At 38.6% G+C, this 21,579-nt stretch overlaps 1 protein-coding gene across 1 annotated transcript in view; it reads right to left on the reverse strand.

Annotated features, from left to right (window-relative positions):
* Positions 1-21,579, reverse strand: part of TMEM117 (transmembrane protein 117) — a 213,999-nt gene that overhangs the window by 39,503 nt on the left and 152,917 nt on the right. Inside the window, exon 6 of the mRNA XM_071549985.1 lies at positions 10,783-10,942. Coding sequence (XP_071406086.1) covers positions 10,783-10,942 — 160 coding nt within the window. The remainder of the gene's footprint in view (positions 1-10,782; positions 10,943-21,579) is intronic.

Here is a 21,579-nt window from a genome sequence, read left to right on the forward strand (position 1 = left end):
ATCACATACTACCTGAGGCTGTGTTGTTCTGGCTTCAGAGGTATCAAGACAACTTTAGCTTTACTGCCTACTGCAGCAATCAAACAGAGGTTGGCAAGAGTGAGGTGAAAACTGTAGCTCTTTGCCAGTTTGCTTAACATCAGTCTCTGTTCGTACCATTTCAACAATAGCAACAATGTATTGATGCACCTACAGCACCTGTTGGCTCAGGCAGGGCTCTAAGGAATCCTAATGAAAAATTAAATTGCAAATACTATCTAGGTACTAGGAAGAAATAGAGAGGAGGGTAATTACTAGGGGACCGGCTGAAACAAAGTGCAGTCCTGTAGGGAAACAAACGACGTACGAAGAATGGGAGCAATGTTGCCAGCAATGGATGGAAGAGGACAGAGAAGAAGCAGAGTAAGTGGGAATTGGATTTGAAGCTCCAGAAGTTTGAATGTCAGGTTTTGCATCCCTACTCACACGGTTTCTACACCCCCAAGCTCATTCCACTCTGTGTGTTTCCCCTGTGGTTTTTCCCAATGAACTATGTTGCTGCAGAGGTGCAATTCCCCCAGGCCAAGCTGGTCCCGCCCAGGCAAGTTTCCTGCTGTGGGACCGCCTGACTCCAGCTGCCACCGTGGCCGGCTACTGCTGCTGCCATCACCCAATGACAGAGCCATGGCCCCTCCACCTCCACCATGGAGTGCCACCACGCCTGTGCTGTGCAGCCCAGGTGGCAGGGGCAGCAGCCACAGCGTCCAGGATGCACCAGCATGTCCAGGTCAGAGTGGCCCCTTCCTGGGGTACTGTCCCTGTGCCTTGTGGCCAGCAGTCCACTGGAAATGCACCTGTATCTTCCACCCATCCTGCCCCAATTCTTGAGTCCTGGTTGGTCAGTTCTGTCATTTGACAGGTTTTTCTCCATTGGCTATTGGGGTTGTCAGGTAACCACTTTGCCCCTCCCTTCACCCTATTGTGTTCAAGTTCCAAAGTCCTCCCCTCAGACCTCTGTTCTTATTGAATGTTTGTCAGTTACTGACACACATTTCACCCAATCCCTTTTGAGTTTTCACCCCGTCCCAAGTACCACCCCGAACCGACCCCTTGTAAGTCAGCTCCTCCACTAATGAAGTTCTTTTTGGTTTCACCCCCAGTCAGTTTCTGTTACAGTCCAAATTCAGCTGCTGTGAACTACTGAGACCATTTGGGAGATGTTATAGACATGTTGATTTAGTTGCTTTGCTGCTCCACTGGGAAACACAGATTCACACTGTTAAGCAAAGCTGGTTCCCAACCTATCTGTTGGATCTGCTAAGTGTTATGCTGGGGAATCTCCTTTCCCTAATAAGCATTACAGGGTGGGTAGGTGAACATTCTCAGAAAAGCGAATTTTTTTAGCTTCTCAGAAACTAGAAATTTGGTTTACTTAAGGCCACACTTCCACATCACTTATGACCCACAGGGACATGATGCCAAATACAGTATAGCTGAGTAATTAAATATTAGTTCAAAATCAGAAACCATTGCAACTATAATTTCAAATCACTAAAAGCGCTAGGGAACACTTTCCCTCCTCTATACATATGAGAACAAATTACTCATTGAGAGGTTCAATAAATTCTGATTCTAACATGCATAAATATGTAATGCATTCACTATCTCAAGACACTCAGTAATTACATATGCCCCTTTTGTTATAAAAAGAAATGCAGCAGCTTTTCAGTATGTTAGAAAAAGTCAAAGGTAATAAACATAAGCATGTCTTTTTGTTTCTGTGTCATATGAAAGGTTTCAAACTTTTCAAGGAAGTATAAACATCTGCCATTCAATCAGCTTTGCAGAAATAATGCAGCTAAGACCAACAGTATCAAGCATATTCTTATTTCAGTTCCCCTCCAAGATTTGATTAAGAACAACCAAGCTGGTTTTGCTCCATTTCCTTGCTTGAACACAGTATTGTTGATAGGTGGATCTATATGCCCTGTACAACCTGTCCCTAAGGCCTGTGAATTCAGTATGCCATGCAGCCAAATGTAAGATATCGATAAGCATAAAACTTGTTAGAAGGCAACACTCTGCCTAATGATGGCAAATTGAGGTTTATCTTTTTCTTTTTAACTCACATGGTTGCATAAAAATTGCAAGCAGTTCTAGCACTTATAAAGCAGCTGAACCAGTTTGATCTTATCTCAGATTTTTCATTTTCAGATAAAAACCTGTGTAACATTCATAACAAAGCAGATTTCTACAATCTAATAATATATTCCCGTGCACTGCTTTGGAGAGTTTAAGTTATCTGAATGCCACCATTACTGTAATATCAACAAATCGCTCCTCATCATGGCCAGGCTTTGTGAACAAAGATTTGGGAAGGGCATTACCCACGTGGGTGTGTCCTTCAAACCTGCACAGTGGATTTTTTAGGTGAGGCACAGCGTGTGCAGAACTGGCCCCGCACTTTAAAGGTTCATCTGCCACAGCCGCGCGAGCTTGGACAGTGACAGTGAAGTCCTCAGGATTAGAACCTACAGCCCCCAGTATTCCCAGAAGGTCTCCCATCCAAGTACTAACTGGGCCTGACCCTGCTGAGCTTCCGAGATCTGACGGGATTGGGTGTCACGGTGGCATTTAACTGCCTTGCAAATAACTCCAACGTAGTCTTAAGCAACCCAACACTTCTCAGACATATATCACACAATAACAAAGGCTATCACACACTGGTTACAGCAGAATACGTGAAAAGGCTCTCCCTGCAACTGAAGACAAAAACAGTTCTGTGAAAGACTTGCAAACAATATCCAGACTTTCTTTTTCCTAAAATCCCATGGATTTTTTGTGTATTTGGGCTGGATATGTGGGTTTCAAGTGAAAATGCTAGGTCTCCTTTTGCAAAGTGCTTCATTATGTCAGGCAAATACCTGCACTGCCAAAGAAGGGCTTCAGTGTCACACGTATGGTATGTACCCATTGTCAGGGTAACAAGGAATGACTGTGACAAATGAGAAGCTTTTTCAGCTAATTCATTTTGTGTGCAGTCATCTCAGAGGCAAGAGGCTCCAGTTGGGACTGGTGCCCGATTACACTAGAAGCTGTACCAAGTCAGACAGTCTCCTTCTCTGAGCACCTTGGGAGCTAAGCAGACAATCACACAGCTAGCGGAAGAAAAGAACGACAGTTATTCCTTTTCTACAAATGAGGAACTAAGTGACAGAGCTAAAAAAAGGGCTCAGCCTTCAGTCAGTATAAATTGGTACAAGAGGATTCATGAAGGTCAGCACAAATACATCAAGTTAGAGCAGCTGAAGAAAACACTGGAGTCGAATTTATAATGCCTGAGATTGTATTTATCCAAGCAAGATTTAACCACCTGCAACCAGTACTTAGAAATACTGTACTTGTCTTGTTTGAGAAAAATCATCAGCATAAAATGATAGTGTTGATTATCAAACTAGACAAGCACTGAATGATAACACTGCAAGAAAAAAACCAGCTCATTAAAAGGGGAAGTTATATAATATGCAATAAGGGACAAGATACACCCATCTTTTCTCAGGAGAAAATTCTTTTGCTTATAAATTCTTAGCCCCAAAGTAACTGAAAGACTTTAAGAAATAAACTATACAGTGGGTTCTGGCAAGGGGGCAAAGGAGTGTTTCAAGGATTTTCAGAAGGAATTTATACATCCCTCTGGATCTTGAAAATGCTTCAACAGAAACTTCTGGGTTTTAATTACCTGTATCAATGGCTGTACTTCTTGCCCCTTACTACCCTTTTACACAAACACTATGTACACGCCCATCAAACTCAAAGTGTTTTACTTCAAAATAGAAGCATTGGATTACAAATGCAATATTTCATTCTCTGATCTTTGAGTATAGCACATTTCCATTCATTTTGCCATGTCCTCAGGAAACAATAACATGAACAAGGTGTGGAAGGTCCATGCACTGGTTCTTCAGAGCCTCACTTCCCTGCCAGGAGGTGGACAGGACATTTCACTCTGTGGGACACTGACTTCATTTCTGCCTGCTTGTTACTGAGCTGGTCATTTCTAGGACCACACTAATTTGTCCTTCTCAGTACACAATAGCTGGGAAGTAACCCACTTCCTTGATACCAGTCACAGAGAGATGATAAAGGGAAGTTAAGAGAAAACAGATGTCTAATGGATGAAAGTGGAGCTCAGGAGCTGTGTTCAAAATGAAAATGAGAAAGACTTGATATCACTCAAGCTAGTGACTCTCAAGGAAATAAAACAAAGCATTTTGGGACTGAGAAGTTCAATGCAGATATAAATAGCTGAGTAACAGCAGTAGAGGCAGATTCACGAAAAGGAACAAGTTTAGGATATGCAAGAAAATTCTGCATCTGATCCACTAGAAAGAAATGTCATGTGCCAATAATAGCTTGAGAAATATTATCATTTTATTGTTTAAATGTACTTGGCTCTATCACTTTTAATTTCGTAGTAAGGACAAATAAAACAAAGCTTTAGATTAAGATTGTTCCTTTCTAGTCCTTTTAATTCACTTTTATTTTCAGGATTATTTTTTGATGTTTTACATCAGTGATGATAGGGAACATTTCCACAATCCATAGAAGGATGAGGATCTAAAAAGGACAAAGAAGAAGGAAAAGTATTTACTGTGTTAGAGACTTTGCAGGAAGAAAAATCTATTACTTGTTACAGAGAGGTTTCACCCAAAGTTACCTCAGTTGAACTTGTCCCTTCTCCTTCAGAGTTCTGCAGGACACATGAAATACAGCACCACAAAGCCAACCTTCACAGCATGATTCCTTGGCAAACATTGTACAATTAGCTGAGTACAAGTATATCTTCAAAATGGTTATCCATTTCTGTAATGCTGTTTGACAGGCATGTCTGAAATCTGCTAGTACTCTGAGTGGAATGAAACACTCCACATTATGTCTGACAGAAGTAGTCCAGGGTATATGGCTTCTCCCTGTAAAACCTTGCCATATGGTAACAGCTGAGGACACCAGTAATGGAGCTGAATAAGCCATCAGTTTAATTAAAGGTGAATTCCCATCAATCCTGACTTATCTGAAAACCCTGTCACTGGTTACCTGCCCTTATGTCTAGGTTCACATCTTGAAAGGACAAGGAGCACATGATTAAAAACCCATAGTAACCTCTCACATACAGAAATTTTGAATGTCAGAGATGATGGAAAAGCTATTTGCTAACTTGACTAACATAGATGTTTCTTAGGGGTTTTGACTTGTCTTTTATTATATTGCTTTCAAATGTTACAAAACTCATCAAATGTACAATGGGAAATACCTTGACATTCACATGCTCACTTCTTCAGAAGTTTTTGTGCTGAATGGGAGGTTTTTAGAAGGACATTTTAATTCAAAGTTTGGTGACTTCCTCAGGAACAAACTATGCATCAGTACTTACTGCTGTTGCATACCATTCTTGATACATGTATAGCTGAGAGTCTACTTAACAGGAAGGACAAATTATTTTGTACATCCTGTTTTGTCTATGAACACACAATCATGTCTTGCTTATGTTTCAAAGGAAAACTACAATATCTGTGTATCCTGTTTAAAGTATAAATCAGGATTCTCCTCTTGTTTGTATGCATGTAAATTTTTTCTCTCAAATTACTGAGTGTAAAGCCAGTTAAAAGTTAGATCAAATTACATTTCCAGTGTTAAATTTTCTAAAAAATCTCAACTCCAAAAATCATGGCTTTGCAAACTTTATGTGGACAAGACCATACTTCTACTCAATCTTTAATTATTCAAGCAAATTATATCTTCTTCTACACACTTGATAGTGTGTTCTGTTTTTTAATGTGCTCGCACATGGCACTAGATTTTAATCAAAACATTTTGATTGATAACATCTCTGTGTTACTCTTTAACAATGATATATACAAAACATAGTTAACATTACAAAGTAGATAAATCGACTAGTTTGTTTGTGTTTCGGGTTTTGTGGGTTTTTTTGTTTATGTTACCCCTCATTCCAGGGAAATATAAAGAACTGGAAGCAAACACACAGGAAAACCTAAACAGCTGTTAAGTTTCTAATATCCTTTACAAAACTTTATGAAAGACAGAAGACCAAACATTCTGCAGAAAACAAAACAAACAAACAAAAAAGAAATGACAGACCATCCATTAAGTATGCTGATTTCCAACTGCAGTGTCAAGGAGTGATCTACAGTTACATGTTAAAGTAATTTACATACAAAAATATAATGAAAAATAGATTTGAAAAACAGCTATTATTAAAAAAATAATCCACCAGCTGATATTCTAATATCTACATATGCAGAGATCCAGCACTTCTTTTCTTTCAAGTTACCCAGAAGGACAAAATTCTATTCTCTTTATTTACAAGTGTACTCCCATTTGATATTAATGGGATTATTTTGCTTTTTTGAGTAAAGATTCAGTTACGAGAGCCTTCTCAAAGATTCTCTGTGATACATAAATGCTGCCTGGCTTCTATCTATTCCACTTATCAGCTACTGAGTTTCTTCAGGTTGTTGAAGAATTCAGTTGGTAACAAATACTATTTTCAGGTAGCTTTTAAATCACTTAGACTTTGTATCTGATTGTAATGTTAGATAAATAGTTGCAGTAAGTCTTAAGAGTTGCAAGAATTTATGCCATGGGACTTCCAAAGTAATCAGCAAGTGAGATACAGCATGTAAATCCACACGATTCTGAAACACTCCATGGTCTTTCACAAATTTGGAGAAACCTGTAACCACTCACAAAAGACACTATAGAGATGAAAGGATTAATCTACATTAGACACACAAGGTTTAATAATCCAGGCACGACTGTCTCCTATCCATTAGCAAAGTCACTAAGAACACGGCACCATAAAAATTAAAATAAATAAACATAATAAAAGGCAGTATATAGACTAATGAATGAGTTACTTCTACTTGTTCAAATAGAGACATTTGGAATGTGGGATTATAGTTCAATTTCTCATATTTACTTCATTAAATAACAGCTTTTCCTTTCCATCTTTGAGAAAGAGAACTAATTATGCATGTTTTTTATGAAAATAGTAAAAAGTTCTATTACATGATAATAGCATTACTATGTATCCCGCTTTACTATATGTGCTCTTGTACTCAGTCTTAAACTAATGTTAAAAATATGAGGCCCATGTACAGCAGTGAATGCTATGAATGCCAGAAATAAACATATGTTGGCATCTTGCAATCTCAATTATGAGAGCAGAATAATGTAAGACATTGTGAAAATTACTTGACTTCATCACTTCCATACTGTGAAAAAAAACAACAAACTTGCAGGGTTTTTACTTTCTTACAGTAAGCAAACATATGTCCTTTGAAATGAACTGATGCTCACCTACATTTTGACTGAATTTGATCTGTTGTTTTTCAAAGAGAAAATAGGGAATCTCTATATTTAAATGTGAGATCTTTATACTTAAAAAGAAAATCAGTGTTTGTATTTACACTGGGTAATGTCCTGATAATCACAACTGGAAGAGGACAGTGCTGCTTCTTAAACAGTCTAAAATGGGTGTTAACTCTGATACGCTGTCCTAGACACAATGAAATTTAAATTCCTTCCAAACCATGGCTAGACAGCAGAGGGAGATGTTGAGATCAGCCTGCCTGTAAGAGTCAGACATGCTCCGAAGATGTCTCCGTGATAAAATACTAGCAGAGAAATGCTACTTTGTCTTTTTACTAGGTGTGGAAATAGCTAAGCAGCATCCTTTCAGGGCTGCAGCTCTGGACTTAAGCCATGCCATCCTTATAACATATTTTCTGGATCTGACTTAGGTGATGGTTCCTCTCAGCTCATTATTTTGAGTCTGTTTGTGCTCAGTGGAGAGAATTGTGTACCTCTCGAGCATGCTGCATCTCGTCCTACTGTACATGTTTAAAAGCACCCCAGCTATACTTTGATCTCTCCATTGACTCTAGGACACAGCAGTTAAAATCAGGGGATGTATACACAGCAGCCACTTAAAACAGAGACTCATGGTCCTTTTTTCTTCATTCTAGGGATGGCAGATGTGAAGGCATGTGTCGCAGCAAGGTCAGCAGAAGCAGCAAGAGCACAGCTTGAGTAAGAAGCCAGCCACGCTATCCATGAGGTCCTCTTGTTATCCTGCAACCTTCTCCATGATCTTTTTTCTTGGATTGTCTTAATATTTTTGTAGTCATAACTTTTACATTGACATTTTAGTCATGTCTCTGTCTTCTACTCTGTTTCTCATTTGTGCTTGTCTCTCTGATACACCTCTAGAACATCCAGTGGACTGCTTAAACTAGAGGAGACTTTGCACACTAGAAGGAGAGTGGGACTGCTAGGCAAACAAAGTCTGTTGCAGAATGGAAACCAAAAGTAAAAAATGCACACAGTCTTAAGCATCACTCATATCCCTCACGTACAACTGTCTGTGTAAGATTTGGCTGTCCTGTTCTCCCTCTTTACCTGTCTGCCTGGGTTACGTTCAATTGAAAAAAGGCATCTCGTCCGGGTAGAGACTGCTCGTGACTTTATTTCTTTTTTTGCTTGATGCAGGGCTTAGATAAATGTTGAATTATAATAATACTAAGAGGCAAAGCCAACATTTATAATTATATGAATATTTGAGACTGGTTTTCTGAACTCAAGTGGTTTTCTCTTGTTGCTGAACACAGTCACATTTGCAATATGGATGTTGCCATTAGAAAGAATTTCTAGAGACATGTAATTCTAAAGCATACTTGAGTCAAAGGATCATGATCCTAGTGGTTTCCACTTGTGTTGTGGAGGGCAATAAAGATGATTAAGGGACTGGAGCATCTCTCTTACGAGAAAAGGCTGAGTGGAGCCTGTTCAGCCTGGAGAAGAGATAACTGAGAGGGGACCTCATCAATGTCTGTAAGTATCTGAAGGGAGGATGTCAAGAGGATGGAGCAGGCTCGTAGTGGTGCCCAGCAATAGGACGAGAGGCAATGGATAGAAAGTGACACCCAGGAATGAGAAAGAACTTCTTCCCTGGGCAGGTGATCAAGCACAGGAATAGACTGCCCAGAGAGCTTGTGGACTCTCCCTTGCTAGAAATATTCAAGAACCATCTGGATGCAATCCTGTGTCATGTGCTCTAGCATGATCCCTCTTGGACAGAGAGGTTGGGACCATATGATCCACTGCAGTCCCTTCCAACCTTACTCATTCTGTGATTCTATGTGATTTAAAACTTTGCTTTCTCAACACCCTTTTATTATAGAGGCAGTGTAAGATGCTAGAACTGAACTGTAAAGAAAACACGACAACATAATTTCATAGTCCAAATAAATAAATAAATAAGTCCATCATACAAATATCAGTTAGAAATGCAATTAAAAAGAGCCTCTTGCTTTGTGTTGTAAAAATATAAATGACTACTCAGGACAAGCTATTTCACATAAAATTCCTCCCTGTATTCAGCAACTTCAAGGCTGGAATTCCATTTTTCAAAGTCAAAAGGATGGTTTAGTAATTATTTTGTATGAAGACAGCTCTGTTTCTCTATCCTGCATGCAATATCAAATTCAGTACAGCTTGATACATCCTGTATTTTCATTCAGACTTTCCTTACAGCCCTGTAAAGTACAATAATTTGTTATATATTCTCTTGAATCATTTTGAAGCATCAAACAAAATGCAAAATTCAAGGGAAGATAAAACAAAGCACCAGAAACCTAGCCAAAGGAACAGTATTCTTTTTCTTATCCTCCTAGTTCTAATCATGAACCACAGTGAGCACTGAGCAGTAGTGGACACTGAAAAACAAAACTTCACTATAGGACTCTATGTAGCTTTAAAGTCCTAGTACAACAGTGATAAAACCTGAGTGTCACCAGTGTTACTTCTAAGATAATTGCTCAAGCAATAGATAGCTCATTAAAAAGTACTAAGTGCCTCAGAAATGGTCTTTGCTAGCAGAGGCAGTTACTAATACATTGGAGAGAAAGGACCCATCAGTTCTTCTCAAATCTTCAGTTCAACAGTCAGAAATGTCTAGGACTAAGAGCAAAAGTCACTTGGGCCTTCAATACTCCTCTTCAGTGCCTCAGTCTAAATGACCTAAATTTTTACAGAGCTTTGGGGAAATTATTCACATAAAGTTCAAACCACAGACAAATATAAAGGGGAGAGTATAGTATCAGATGAAGGAGGTTTTTTGGCCACATACTTCTGACCCAGATTCCTTTCCTAACAGCTAGACTCAAAGGTGCAGACATCAGGCAGATTACAGTGAATCATATCCCCAGTTAACTTTGCTGGCAGAAGACACTACAGTACAAGGATCTGCGATTAAAGTAAGGAAATCTTCATGTAAAAGTGGAAAGTTGAATCTTAATAGAAAATTTTCATTTACTGAAGTGCTGTAATGTGTGTACATCTAATATTGTAAATGCTTGAAATATGGAAATATTTCTTTATCATTTGGCTGAATTTATTTCATCTTCCTAAGAGAAGTTTTGGATTTACAAAACAGCTTCTGTTTCCTTTTCTGATGTAATTTTTTCAGAAAACACTTTCTTATTTGGAAAGTCATGCAGTTCTTACCTGGCAGTCTAAGAGAAATCAGCAATGTTTTCACAATAAAAGGCCAGAGGCCTTTTTGCAAAGTCACTGAGAATGATGCCATAAAATGCCACTACTAACAAAGACAGCGAACAAAACATTTATTTACTTTCATATAGCCTTAGCTAAACACCATTTGCTCGAGAGGAAACAGTGACCAGGCAGCCTCAGCAGCTTGAATGAAACATTAGGAGAGTGTACCTGCATGACAATAAGAAGGTCAAACACCAAGATGAAAGAAGCCAAGAAGGCTCTTGAGACCTCATCACTTGGCAGAAATCCACGATTCAGCTTGTCCCAGCTGATCCAGTCAGTAGTGATGACAAGCACAACTACAGAGGTCAGAGTAAATAGAACGGTCCTGGAAAAGGGAGAAAAAAAATAATTCAGAGAGAATACGATAGTAATGAAGATGCATCATTCTATTTTATCTGTCAACTAGTACTTTTCCACTGATGAAAAGAGATTGAAGAAAATTAAAGTAAAAACAAGTTTTTCATTTCAAAATAGGAAAGCAGTCAGTATCCTCAGTGAAAAGAAATTTAGCAGCTAGTACTAAGCATGTGGCAAAATTAGTCTGGAGTATACCACTCCTGTTCTTCATTCAATATTTTTCACTAAAGATGCAAACCAATTAACTAAAATAAGAAAGAAGTAAAACATACAAAGCCTTGTGTGGTCTACACCAAATTCAAATGAACAAATTGAGAGAACATTGTCTAAGGCACCACAGACATTAGAACCTTTGAAGATCTCTAAGCTGTAGCGCCTAGTGACCTCTAAAGTCTAACTTTTTAAACAAACATGTCTGTATAAAAGAAATTTTAACTGAACTAAATTAATTTTTAAAAAATTCTGGGGGCTGTAGAAAGGTTTTTTGTGTCTTCTAAGATCTTTTTTGTACAAGTTTTCAATAAGTTTTATGACATTTCTGACAAGCCATGAAGAGCGCACTGTAAAAGTAAGAAAGCCTCAATTGAAATGGTACAAGAATTCCAGAAGACACATTTGACTAATTCATACAATTTTGGAACACAGTATTTAAGAAAATATCCTTCTAAACTCTCCCTGCAAAATAGCTCTGCATCATTTCCAGCAGCACTTTGGTGATCCTACAGAGTTGGCAACAGTGACTGACTGAATTTCTGCTTCCACAGAAGCAAGAAAACGTATGGTAATTTGAGTGCAAACAAGACTTCTCCCAGTACCAATGGTTTCCAGTAAATCTGTGCTATGATAGGGGCATATCAACATCTGAATGCATGCACATGGCTAAATAATTGTGGCAGGCTGAATTTTATTTTATTTTATTTTATTTAACAGCAATAATATCTCATTTTCTTCAGCTACAGGGTTGTAAAACAAAGTGAAGAATATTTTCTGTGACACTTCCAAACAGGACAAGTATTCAGCAGAGGAAAAGAGAAATCTGTACACCAGTGGTCACAGGCTACCAGTCTGTACTCCCTTCTTTTTATGCAGCAGCCTGTGCCTGTGCAGGAAGGGAAAACAAATATGCACATAAGCATACACATAAGTGTACATATTTGGACTCTTAAACATCACTCTTCTGTGGTATGACAGGCTGTGCTTCTTCAGAATATAATGAGACAGAAAACGACTTGATTGCTATCACCATTACCTTCAAATTTTAATTTTAGTATTAATAAATTGATTCAGTTATATGCAACACTATGCTTCACACCTGTCTCGGGTTGAGCTGGCAAAATGCCACCTGCCCAATACAGAGTCAGTCTCCCTCCCCCTCCCACTGAGAAAAGGGAGAAACAAAAAAAAAACCTCCAATATTTAAACTTAAACTAATTATATATATTTATACAGAAAAGAGAAAAATAAAATTACATTATAACACACACCTACAGAAGTTAGATATAACAACAATCTTCTACCTCCCACTGAAAACAGATCCCATCACTCTAGATCCATAAAGCACCTCAAAAGACACCCAGCAAGGCAAAAGACAGAGAATAACAATAAAATGTTTTACTTCTCTGAACTCAAACAAAATGCGAAGTAGCAGTGGGCAGCAGCCAAGGCTCACTGCAGCAAGACAGCAGCTGCTGTCTTGTCTCTACCTTGGCCATGAAGGAACTGAGAGAACACCTCCTACTCTACTGCATTTATATCCCAGTTTGCATCATGAGATATTTCTTTGGTTGCTTAAGTCAGGTGACATCTGTCTCTCTTAATCTACACAGCATTATTAGTAGCATTATTTGTACTAAAATTAAGGCCTACATGTAAGCCTAACTAAAACTACCACATCACCATATCAATTTCCTTTGAGAGTATTACCAGCATCTGGGAAAGGACAAAAAACCCAAAAAACCCAAAAAAACCCCCATCAAAACAAAAAGAACCCCCAAACCAAACAAAAAACCCCCCTAAACCAAAAAGATGTGTATTGGACCTAATTAAACCTAAGCAATAGTGAATCCTTATTCCAAAACATTTGCTTAACTACCATGTCTCCGGTCAGACCTTGAACCTGACTGACTTTTCGACAAGCTACACTTTTGCACATAACCAGAATAGTTTACTTTGGAAAGACAATTCATTATAGTACTCTCTCTTGCATATAGTTTGTTGAGACACACCTTCATATCCGAAATTCACATGAAAGTTAATGTTCGTACTTCAGCTGAGAAGTTCACCAGAAAGAAAACAGTCCTCAGCCCTTGTCTGCCACCAGGGCACACTGCCCTAGCCACTGGGTGCCCTCGTTGTCCTCGACCTTTTCCTGTGGAACCACATCTCCTGAGCCACAGGCAGTTTAGAACCATAATTCAAATATGAGTATTTTGCTATGGAAACCATATACCCAGAAGTTATGCTCAACACTATCCTGCCTCAGTCCTTTTGAATTATGCATTTGCATTTTGGAGCAAGAGTTCAAAGCATGGAAGGTCAGGCTCTGGCACGCAGGCAAGCAAAGGCAGACATATTTTTATTCATGCTTCGTCGACATGCATGCAAAGACCAATGTTTGTGCTCCAGCCCTGATTTCCTTGAGGAAATGCATATGCACTTAAAAAACTGCTTTGTTATTCATTCTGAAATGTCAAATAGGGAGGGAAAGAAGCATAAAATGGGATGCTAATAGAATAAGAAAATGTGAGACCAATAAAAAAAGGTTAGAAACAGACTTTTCAAAAGGTTGCATTAAACAGCAAAATTAGCACTCAGTTGTATTTTTGACCTATCACACTGGAATACAGCAAGATTTCCAATACATGCTTTTGGAGTTATTATAAACTGAGTTTATTTGGGTTACAGTTCAGTTCACTTATCGTGAACCTACAGTGTCCTGGAGATTAAGGAAAAAAGATGAGGATTTCATTTAACTTGACATAACATATCAGATGAATCCATGTGAGCTAGTCTGCAATATTTAGCCCTGTGTAGTTTGCTCAATACTCTGTATTAAGAAATGCAACTTCTACCTCTACTTCACAAAGGAAATACACTTTTGTATTTCACTTCTAATTCTGGCTTGTTGTATTGAATGATTTCGTGCCCTGGGCACCTATTCAGCTGCAATAACACACATTTTACAACCTAGCCCATACTCCTCAAGAGTTTGCAAATTAACACTGTACAGGCCAATTGCATGCTGAAGAGTTAAAACTATTTGGGTAGGTCCATAAAAGTCTTGAGCTTATCACTACCAGTGATGACCAAAAACCTCCAGTGCTACACTGAACTAAGGGAAAGCTTAAAGAGAGGAATTTTTACTGCCAGAAACCTCTCAAAAAACAGGTCATCTCTGATTGTCAGGCCTGAATTTGGTCTTGAATTTGTCAAACTGAGTCCATACTACTGGGTTTCATTTGCCAACAGAAATTTAGTTCAGTTCTCACAATCTTGGCAAGATACACCTTCCCTTCTGCAACTTTCTACAACACCTTTTTGTACTATAAGCTTTGACCAAGATAACCAACCACTTAAAATCTATCATCCAGCATACTGTACATTATGAGAGATTACACACAACGTGAAGTAAAAGCCTGAGCAGGTTTTACTCACTGGTGGGTTGCTGCAGACAATGGCAGAGAGAGTCATGATCTCAATCTTGTAGAGAGCAGACACAATGTACTACAGTGATCTTATGTCCTGGATTCTTGGAGACACCCTCTTCTGCTATTTTCCATGTCTGATCTCCCACATAAGGAATTCCCTAAGCAGTGCCCATGAGGTCGTGATCCTTTTGCAGCCTCAATGCAGTACCACAAAACCATTCATAGGACATCCCCTGCAGACCTACACCAGAAGTATCTTTGACTCCTTCCAGCCACATCTTTAGGAAACAGTCTGTGTTACTTGCCTGTACTGAGTTCAAAACTGAATAAACCAGAACTTGTCCCTGGAAAGATAAAGATAAGCTATGAAATGTATACAAGTTTACAAAACATTTTATGCTGGAAACAAGAACTCTTTCCACTCTGAGTCTCCTGATTCTTCATGTCTACATCAGCAGGTCAAAATGTACAAAATCCCAATTCTGGTCTGTCATGGAACCTCATTTCTCAGACTGTCACATAGTGAAAATGAAGTTTTTCATTCAAATGTTAAATGCAGTTCTTTGCACAACCATATACAAGGGGAAAAACAATACACAACGTTGACTTGCTCATGGTTAGAGGTATTCAGAATTTTCTTGTCTAGCATGACCCTCTGCCAAATCCTTTATGATGCTACAGCTTTGATGATCAGATAGCAAGAGTTCTTCTAAGACCAAATGAAGAGATGAAAGAGAAACTTTAACTATTTTCCTCATCTTCATTTTGTCTTTTTCAAGAAGCAAAAAACCAGTATCTCACACTTTGACTACACCTTCTCCAGAAAAAGAAAGCCTACCTGTGCTTTAGCCAAAAAAGCTCTTAGATTTGTATGACAGTATTTTGAGAACTTTTCATCATTGTCACTAAGTTAGGTTATTAAAAAAAAACATTTAGCATTGCTAATAAGCAGTCCAAGTGTTGCTTAATACAGTGCCTGTTTGGGACAGGACACATAAGACAGGACCAAAGAAACTGGTTGCACTCCTTAGAGCTGCCCTTTGTGGGAGCTGGGTGTCTGTGGTTACCTCTGTCCCCACCCACACCACACTGACAGCTCCTGGCAGGTCTCTGCATTCCCCTGGAGTTTGCTCAGCTCAGGAAACCACCCCAAATGCCACAATCCATTGCTCTGCTGTGGAATGCACATTGCCAAGGCAATCAATACCAACAGTTTATATGGGTTTTTCTTCATTAATGTACCCCAATACTTGCAAACACCCTGTGAAAACAGATACAGAACAGAAAGGGAGGAATAAATTTTACTGTTCTTGATATTTGAAAATACTTTTCAGTCCTCAGGAAAGAAAGATAATCCATCAAGTTAAATGCTCTACATAATTTTTAATTCCAGAATCAGCACTGTCCAAACATATAGTCACACAGTAACTATAAAGAACAATGCTATTGCAGATGTTCATATGCAAATGCCAACACTTTTTATTTCACCTGCTTTAATTAAGAAGGGTTCTGTTATTTAATCTGTCAAAAGTAGCAACTCTAAACTCATTTAAAATCAAATATTTAGTCTATCTGTTGCTTGGTGTCAGCACCACTTCAGCAATTAAGCAAGTGTAAGGACAGATGCTCTGCTGGTGAAAAGCATCTGGTTTTCTGGAGCAGCATAGCTTCAATCCTCCAGCTGGCCAGTGCTCTTCTGTCCCCACAGCACAGTGCTCTGAAAGGAAAGAGAGCAGAGACTCGAGAGTTCTGCCTTCACCAGCAGCTACTGCAGCGCAATGGGGTACAGCAGCGCCACAGAGTGACACAGTTGCTGCTGAGGATCCCATATTCACCCTGTTTCCATATTGTGGGCACCCATGAATAACTGCAGCATACTAAGGGAGATCACAGAAAGTAGTTTCCACTTCGTATGTGCCCAGAAAAAACTCACTTGTGCACCCCAAAGCAATCCATACCATGACCAAAAGGGCAGGTGGAGAGATAATTGGCAGATCCACTTCAGAAGTGTGGTACTGAAACAAACTGGTAATGCATACACACCCTAGAAATCAAGGAATGTTTGGAAAGTTAATTACAGTGGATCTCTTTTGTTAAAATTAGGTCCTTGTTCCCCTGATGGGGACAAATATGTGGTAGAGATATGGAACAACACTACTGGCAGATTTCAGAGCACCACACTCCCCAAGGCATGTTCTGCAGGCTTGAATAAGTGGGAGAAATTACATTCATGCAGATTCCCATCAAAGAGACTTAATTATATGAAGTTAAGTATCAATTAGAAGAAAATAGTTTATAATTCAAACTTTGAATTGCATTACCTTTTCAAAAACCTCAGCACCACAACAGTGTATGTCTGACTTCTGTCTTATAGTGCGAAGTAATAGGTAAGCAATTCAGTATTTGCCAGTAACCAACAGTTCTGAAATGTCTATCCAGATCTGCAGGTTCTGAAATACTCCTGATGTGACTGGCTCATAAATACAGATGAAGAGCAGATACTGCACATTTTAAGAATGCTGCATTCCTAGTTAAGTCTTCTAGGCTATGCTTGTTGTTATTCTGTGGCATGAGCTGAAGAAACTGGACACCACAGAGTATAAAGGATGTCCTGAGTTTGGCAAAGCTGGAATTGTTTATTCTGCATTTTTATACACTCATTGTACTTAGAAAAGTTAAGAACAATTTTATGACTGTAAACAGTACTACTTTATTTTTTTTCCAGCTATACCAGTTTGTCAAACAAAGGATACTACCTCTCCTACAAATCTTATTCTACTCTTTTTCAGTTTTAATAGAGTGTATCAGTATGATTCTAGAGCTACTTGTGATTTTTCCACAAAGATTTATATAAAGCCTGAAATTACATTTAGATTAACGGATAGAGGAAATATTTTGCTATGTTTCATATAATAAAAATTATAAGATTAGGTAATGTAATCATATGGTGAAATATTAGAATTCTAGAGAGCATCACTTTTTTATTACAGGTAGAAGCATCTTTGAGTTTCCTTTTGACACAGCATTAATTTACTAAAACAAAAGTGTCACCTATTTCAAATAGCATACCATTTAAATTAAACTCATCACCATAAGCTTTAAGTTTCAAATGCCATTTCCTATCTGTGACACAGAAAAGCAAAAACAGTTAAGAAGGTCTTGTCAAAGAGTTTCAATCACTATGCATTGTATGTAAGGAAGTACAGGACTCACACAAGTTATATCCAAGGAACTCTATTCCATGTTCAACTTCCAAAGTTAGAAGTTAATAATTTAGTTTCAGTAGAAAGTATTTTGAAAAAAAACCCAAATAATTCTATATTATGTAAAGAGAAGTCATTTTTCTGGTTCACTTTCAGATGGATACATCATTTATTCTACCAACAGAATGGGTAGTGGAAGACAGCTGTTCAAGAAAAAACAGAAACAAGATTTTTTAGAAATATTTTCAGAGCATCAAATGTGTCTCAGGAGAGATCTGCCTGGTTTCAGTGAAAATGGTTCATGTTCAGACAAGGGCAATTCATCAATGCATGGAATTTACCTGTCAAAACAAGGATTTCTGTAACATGAGGGAAGCTATGTCAGAACTGGGCACAATTCTTGCACCTTGCTCTGGTTGAAGAGCTAGGAATTAGGGCAACATCTCAGCTGCAAAAGATGAATCAAACAGTGCAGGGACCAATACCTGTTCTGTGTGATTCACACCAGCTCTTTGAATATTAGTGTTAAAGACACCACTGGATGCAATAAGCAGGTTTTTGCATGCTACAGGGTACTATTTGTTCACACTCTCTAGCTGGAGTTGCTCTACTTTGTATACACAAGTTAACAGCACAACTCTCTGGACGCAGATCTCCTACACCCAACTGTGCGCCTTAGTGATTAGTTATTTGCAGTCCCTGGTAAAAGTGAGGTAAAAGACTGCTCATGGCATTGGGAAGATATGGGATCCTATGCCAAAACATAAAAAACAGAGACTTGGCTTTTCATGTTTCCAGCATCCCTCATAGCTGCTAGAAACTGGTTATGAGAAGAAAACATTATTGGTCTCCTTTTCTCAGTTATCATGAAACACTCAGTGAAGTCTTAAATTCATTGCAACGTAAAGCAGGAAAAAACTTTTGAAATGAAAAAATCCTGTCTACATATAGAAGTGAAATCTCATTTCAATGCATTTAGATGGTAAATGAAATGCTACTCTAAGAGCCAAAAATTAAGCTGTTTCAGACTTCTAGCAGGAGCTAGAAGTATGTCCCAACACCTTTTTGATTTTCCTGAGTTGAAACATGTTATTAAATTCTAGTTTTATAAATAAGAAAGAGCGTAAGTGTGGATTTAATGCCATATTTTCAAGCCTATCTATGATCTGTGTTATTTCGGTTTTTAGACGGTTGATTTAAGGCAAACTGATTGATTTTCAGAAGACACAGTAAACAACATGCAAGTCATAAAAGTGTTAAAAAACAACTAATTAATAAGCTAATTCATTCATTAATAAATAACTCCATTACTTGTTCCCAACATACTGTATTTACTAGCATTGCTTGTGTTCACAATTTATTTCATAATGAATTGAAGATGAAGTCTGGGTTGTGGGCAGCTTGGACTTTGGCCTTGAGTGGATTTAATTGTGGCATAGGAAAGCAGAGAGGAGGAAGAACACCTGCAAAATAACAAGATGTGCTTTGAGAATGGCCAGTACAAAGCTTAAGAACTGCCAACATGTAGAGAGGTATCAGCCACCTATCAAGACTCAAGACACGTGAAGAAAGACTTTTAGCCAATTAAAATTTATATATGTGCATGTGGACAGAGAGAGTCTACAAAGAGTTAAGGCTTCTGTTAAGCGAGGCTGCTTGGGCTCCTTGGGCTCTTGGGCCTCTGGGCTTGCTTGATGCTTGTAGTTATTAGTTGTTAATAAAGTTGTTACTTGCTGGCAGCTGGAGTATGTCTCAATACAGTGAATGAAACTTCAGTCCTGACCCATGTTTTACTACAGAGATAACAATGAATGTTTTCTTCAGGACAAAGATTCCTATTTCTGTTATGCATTTAAATTTTTCAATTTTTTTTCCCAAATCACATGTGAAGTCTAGAGCCAAGTGAAAGAACAGTAATTTATTTTAACACAGAATTTTTTACATGTGGGTTAGTTCTGTGCCATTAAAACATTTTATAAGGAATTCAGAATCAGTCAGAAACCAAACCATAGATGTTTTTTTTCAATATCTACATGTGAGTTAACATATCTAATCTCTCATTACAGTCAACAGAGATGTAGTGCGAGATTTACTTGTCTAAACCGAATTTAGTTTACTGTGATTTGGGCCACTGTGGAGTACCCTGGCTGGTCTCCAGAGCCTGCAACAGAAGGTCTCCTCTGAGTCCTGTTCATGTCTACCAGGCCTGTGCACTATTTTAATACCCTAAAGCATTTCAAATTGTAGTCAATGCCTATGTTTATGCACCTTCAATTGACGAAATCTGTAAAATTACTCAGGTGACTAAAGGCAAATTTCTACTTGTGGTGACCTGAACGACCACTGGTCAGAGCTCCATCCACTGTCGTAGGAGCTGGCATGTTGATAGCCACAATCAAGGTATGAACACCAGAGACCTGAACCCACAGCCAAATCTCAAAACCAAAGGCAGTTTTTGAGATTTTAATTTCATTGAAGAAAACAATGAAAAGCCTGCTTAAATTGAAAAACAAATAAATTTTATTTAGGAACTATCAAAACTCATATTTGAATAAAATCACGGAAAATTCATTTGACATAGAAACTATCAAATGAAAAAGATGCCACTGTAAAGTTGGAATTTACTTGCTTTTTAAAACACATTTTTGAAAACTGAAACAACTTTGCAAAGAATTTTTATGTTGTGGAGCCTTAAAATTATCCTTGCAAGTTTTTGGCAAAACCCAAGAACAAACCCCATAAAATTTCCCGTTGCTTTTGTGATAACTGAGCTAGCACTCAGTCACCAAGGTGAGCAGCTGTGGTGCAGGCAAAATTCCCAAACTGGGGAAACCTTGGGGGACACAAGGGAGCTGCCAGGAGCCCTCAGCTATCATTACAGCTGCTGATGGGACCTGGGCTGTGCCAGAAGGGACATAATCCAGGCCTCCCACATGTATAAAAGAAGCTCTTAGGAGCACCAGCCACCAGGAGCAATGCCAGCAGGGCAGGGACATAGGTGAAGGGTGTCAGTTTGAGCTCTTGTCATGGAACAATATCCGGAAGGGGTACTGAAGCCCTGCCAGCTTGACCAGGAAGCAACGGAACCCACCCCACAGCAAGTCACAGCCTCTCTGAGCTCTGCACCACCATGACTGACTGCTGCAGCTGCACAGACTGAGCTCAGCTTAAGGGACTGAGGGCAATGGTGAAAAATCCATACCAGATGCAGCAGGTGCATCTCCTCTGTGACTGCCTCATCTCCTCAGGTCCTATGGCATAACAGTGTGGCTTTGCAAGTGGAACTCAGTGATGATGAAGACCGTGGTTCATTCAGCACTGAGGTGTTGCCTATGCCTTGCTGCAATATCAATTCAATGACCTTTTTGTCTTTTCGAACCCAATTGTTTCTATGATTCTGGGAAGGATTAAGGATAAAGAGTCTGATTTTATCTATGGATAAAACATATGGAACATGTTGTCCTTGCCCAGACACTATCATGTTGCTACTCTTAAAAAACATTTTTGGTAAGAGTGGGTGGAAGGGCTGTATAGTACACACTTACATTCTCAGGGCTTCTCAGACAATATATATCCAAAACTAAACCTAAAAATTACAGTTAAAATTTAGAATAAGCTAAACATAACAGTTTAATAGCTTTCTATGTTCTGGACTAGATTAGCTGTATAATTTAACTACAGTAGTTTTACATAATAAGGAATTTCTCATTATTTTAGGTTTCATAACATGGTATCTATGGGATATAATTTCTCAT

This window comes from Pithys albifrons, chromosome 3, assembly GCF_047495875.1.
Source record: "Pithys albifrons albifrons isolate INPA30051 chromosome 3, PitAlb_v1, whole genome shotgun sequence".
Classification (NCBI taxonomy): domain Eukaryota; kingdom Metazoa; phylum Chordata; class Aves; order Passeriformes; family Thamnophilidae; genus Pithys; species Pithys albifrons.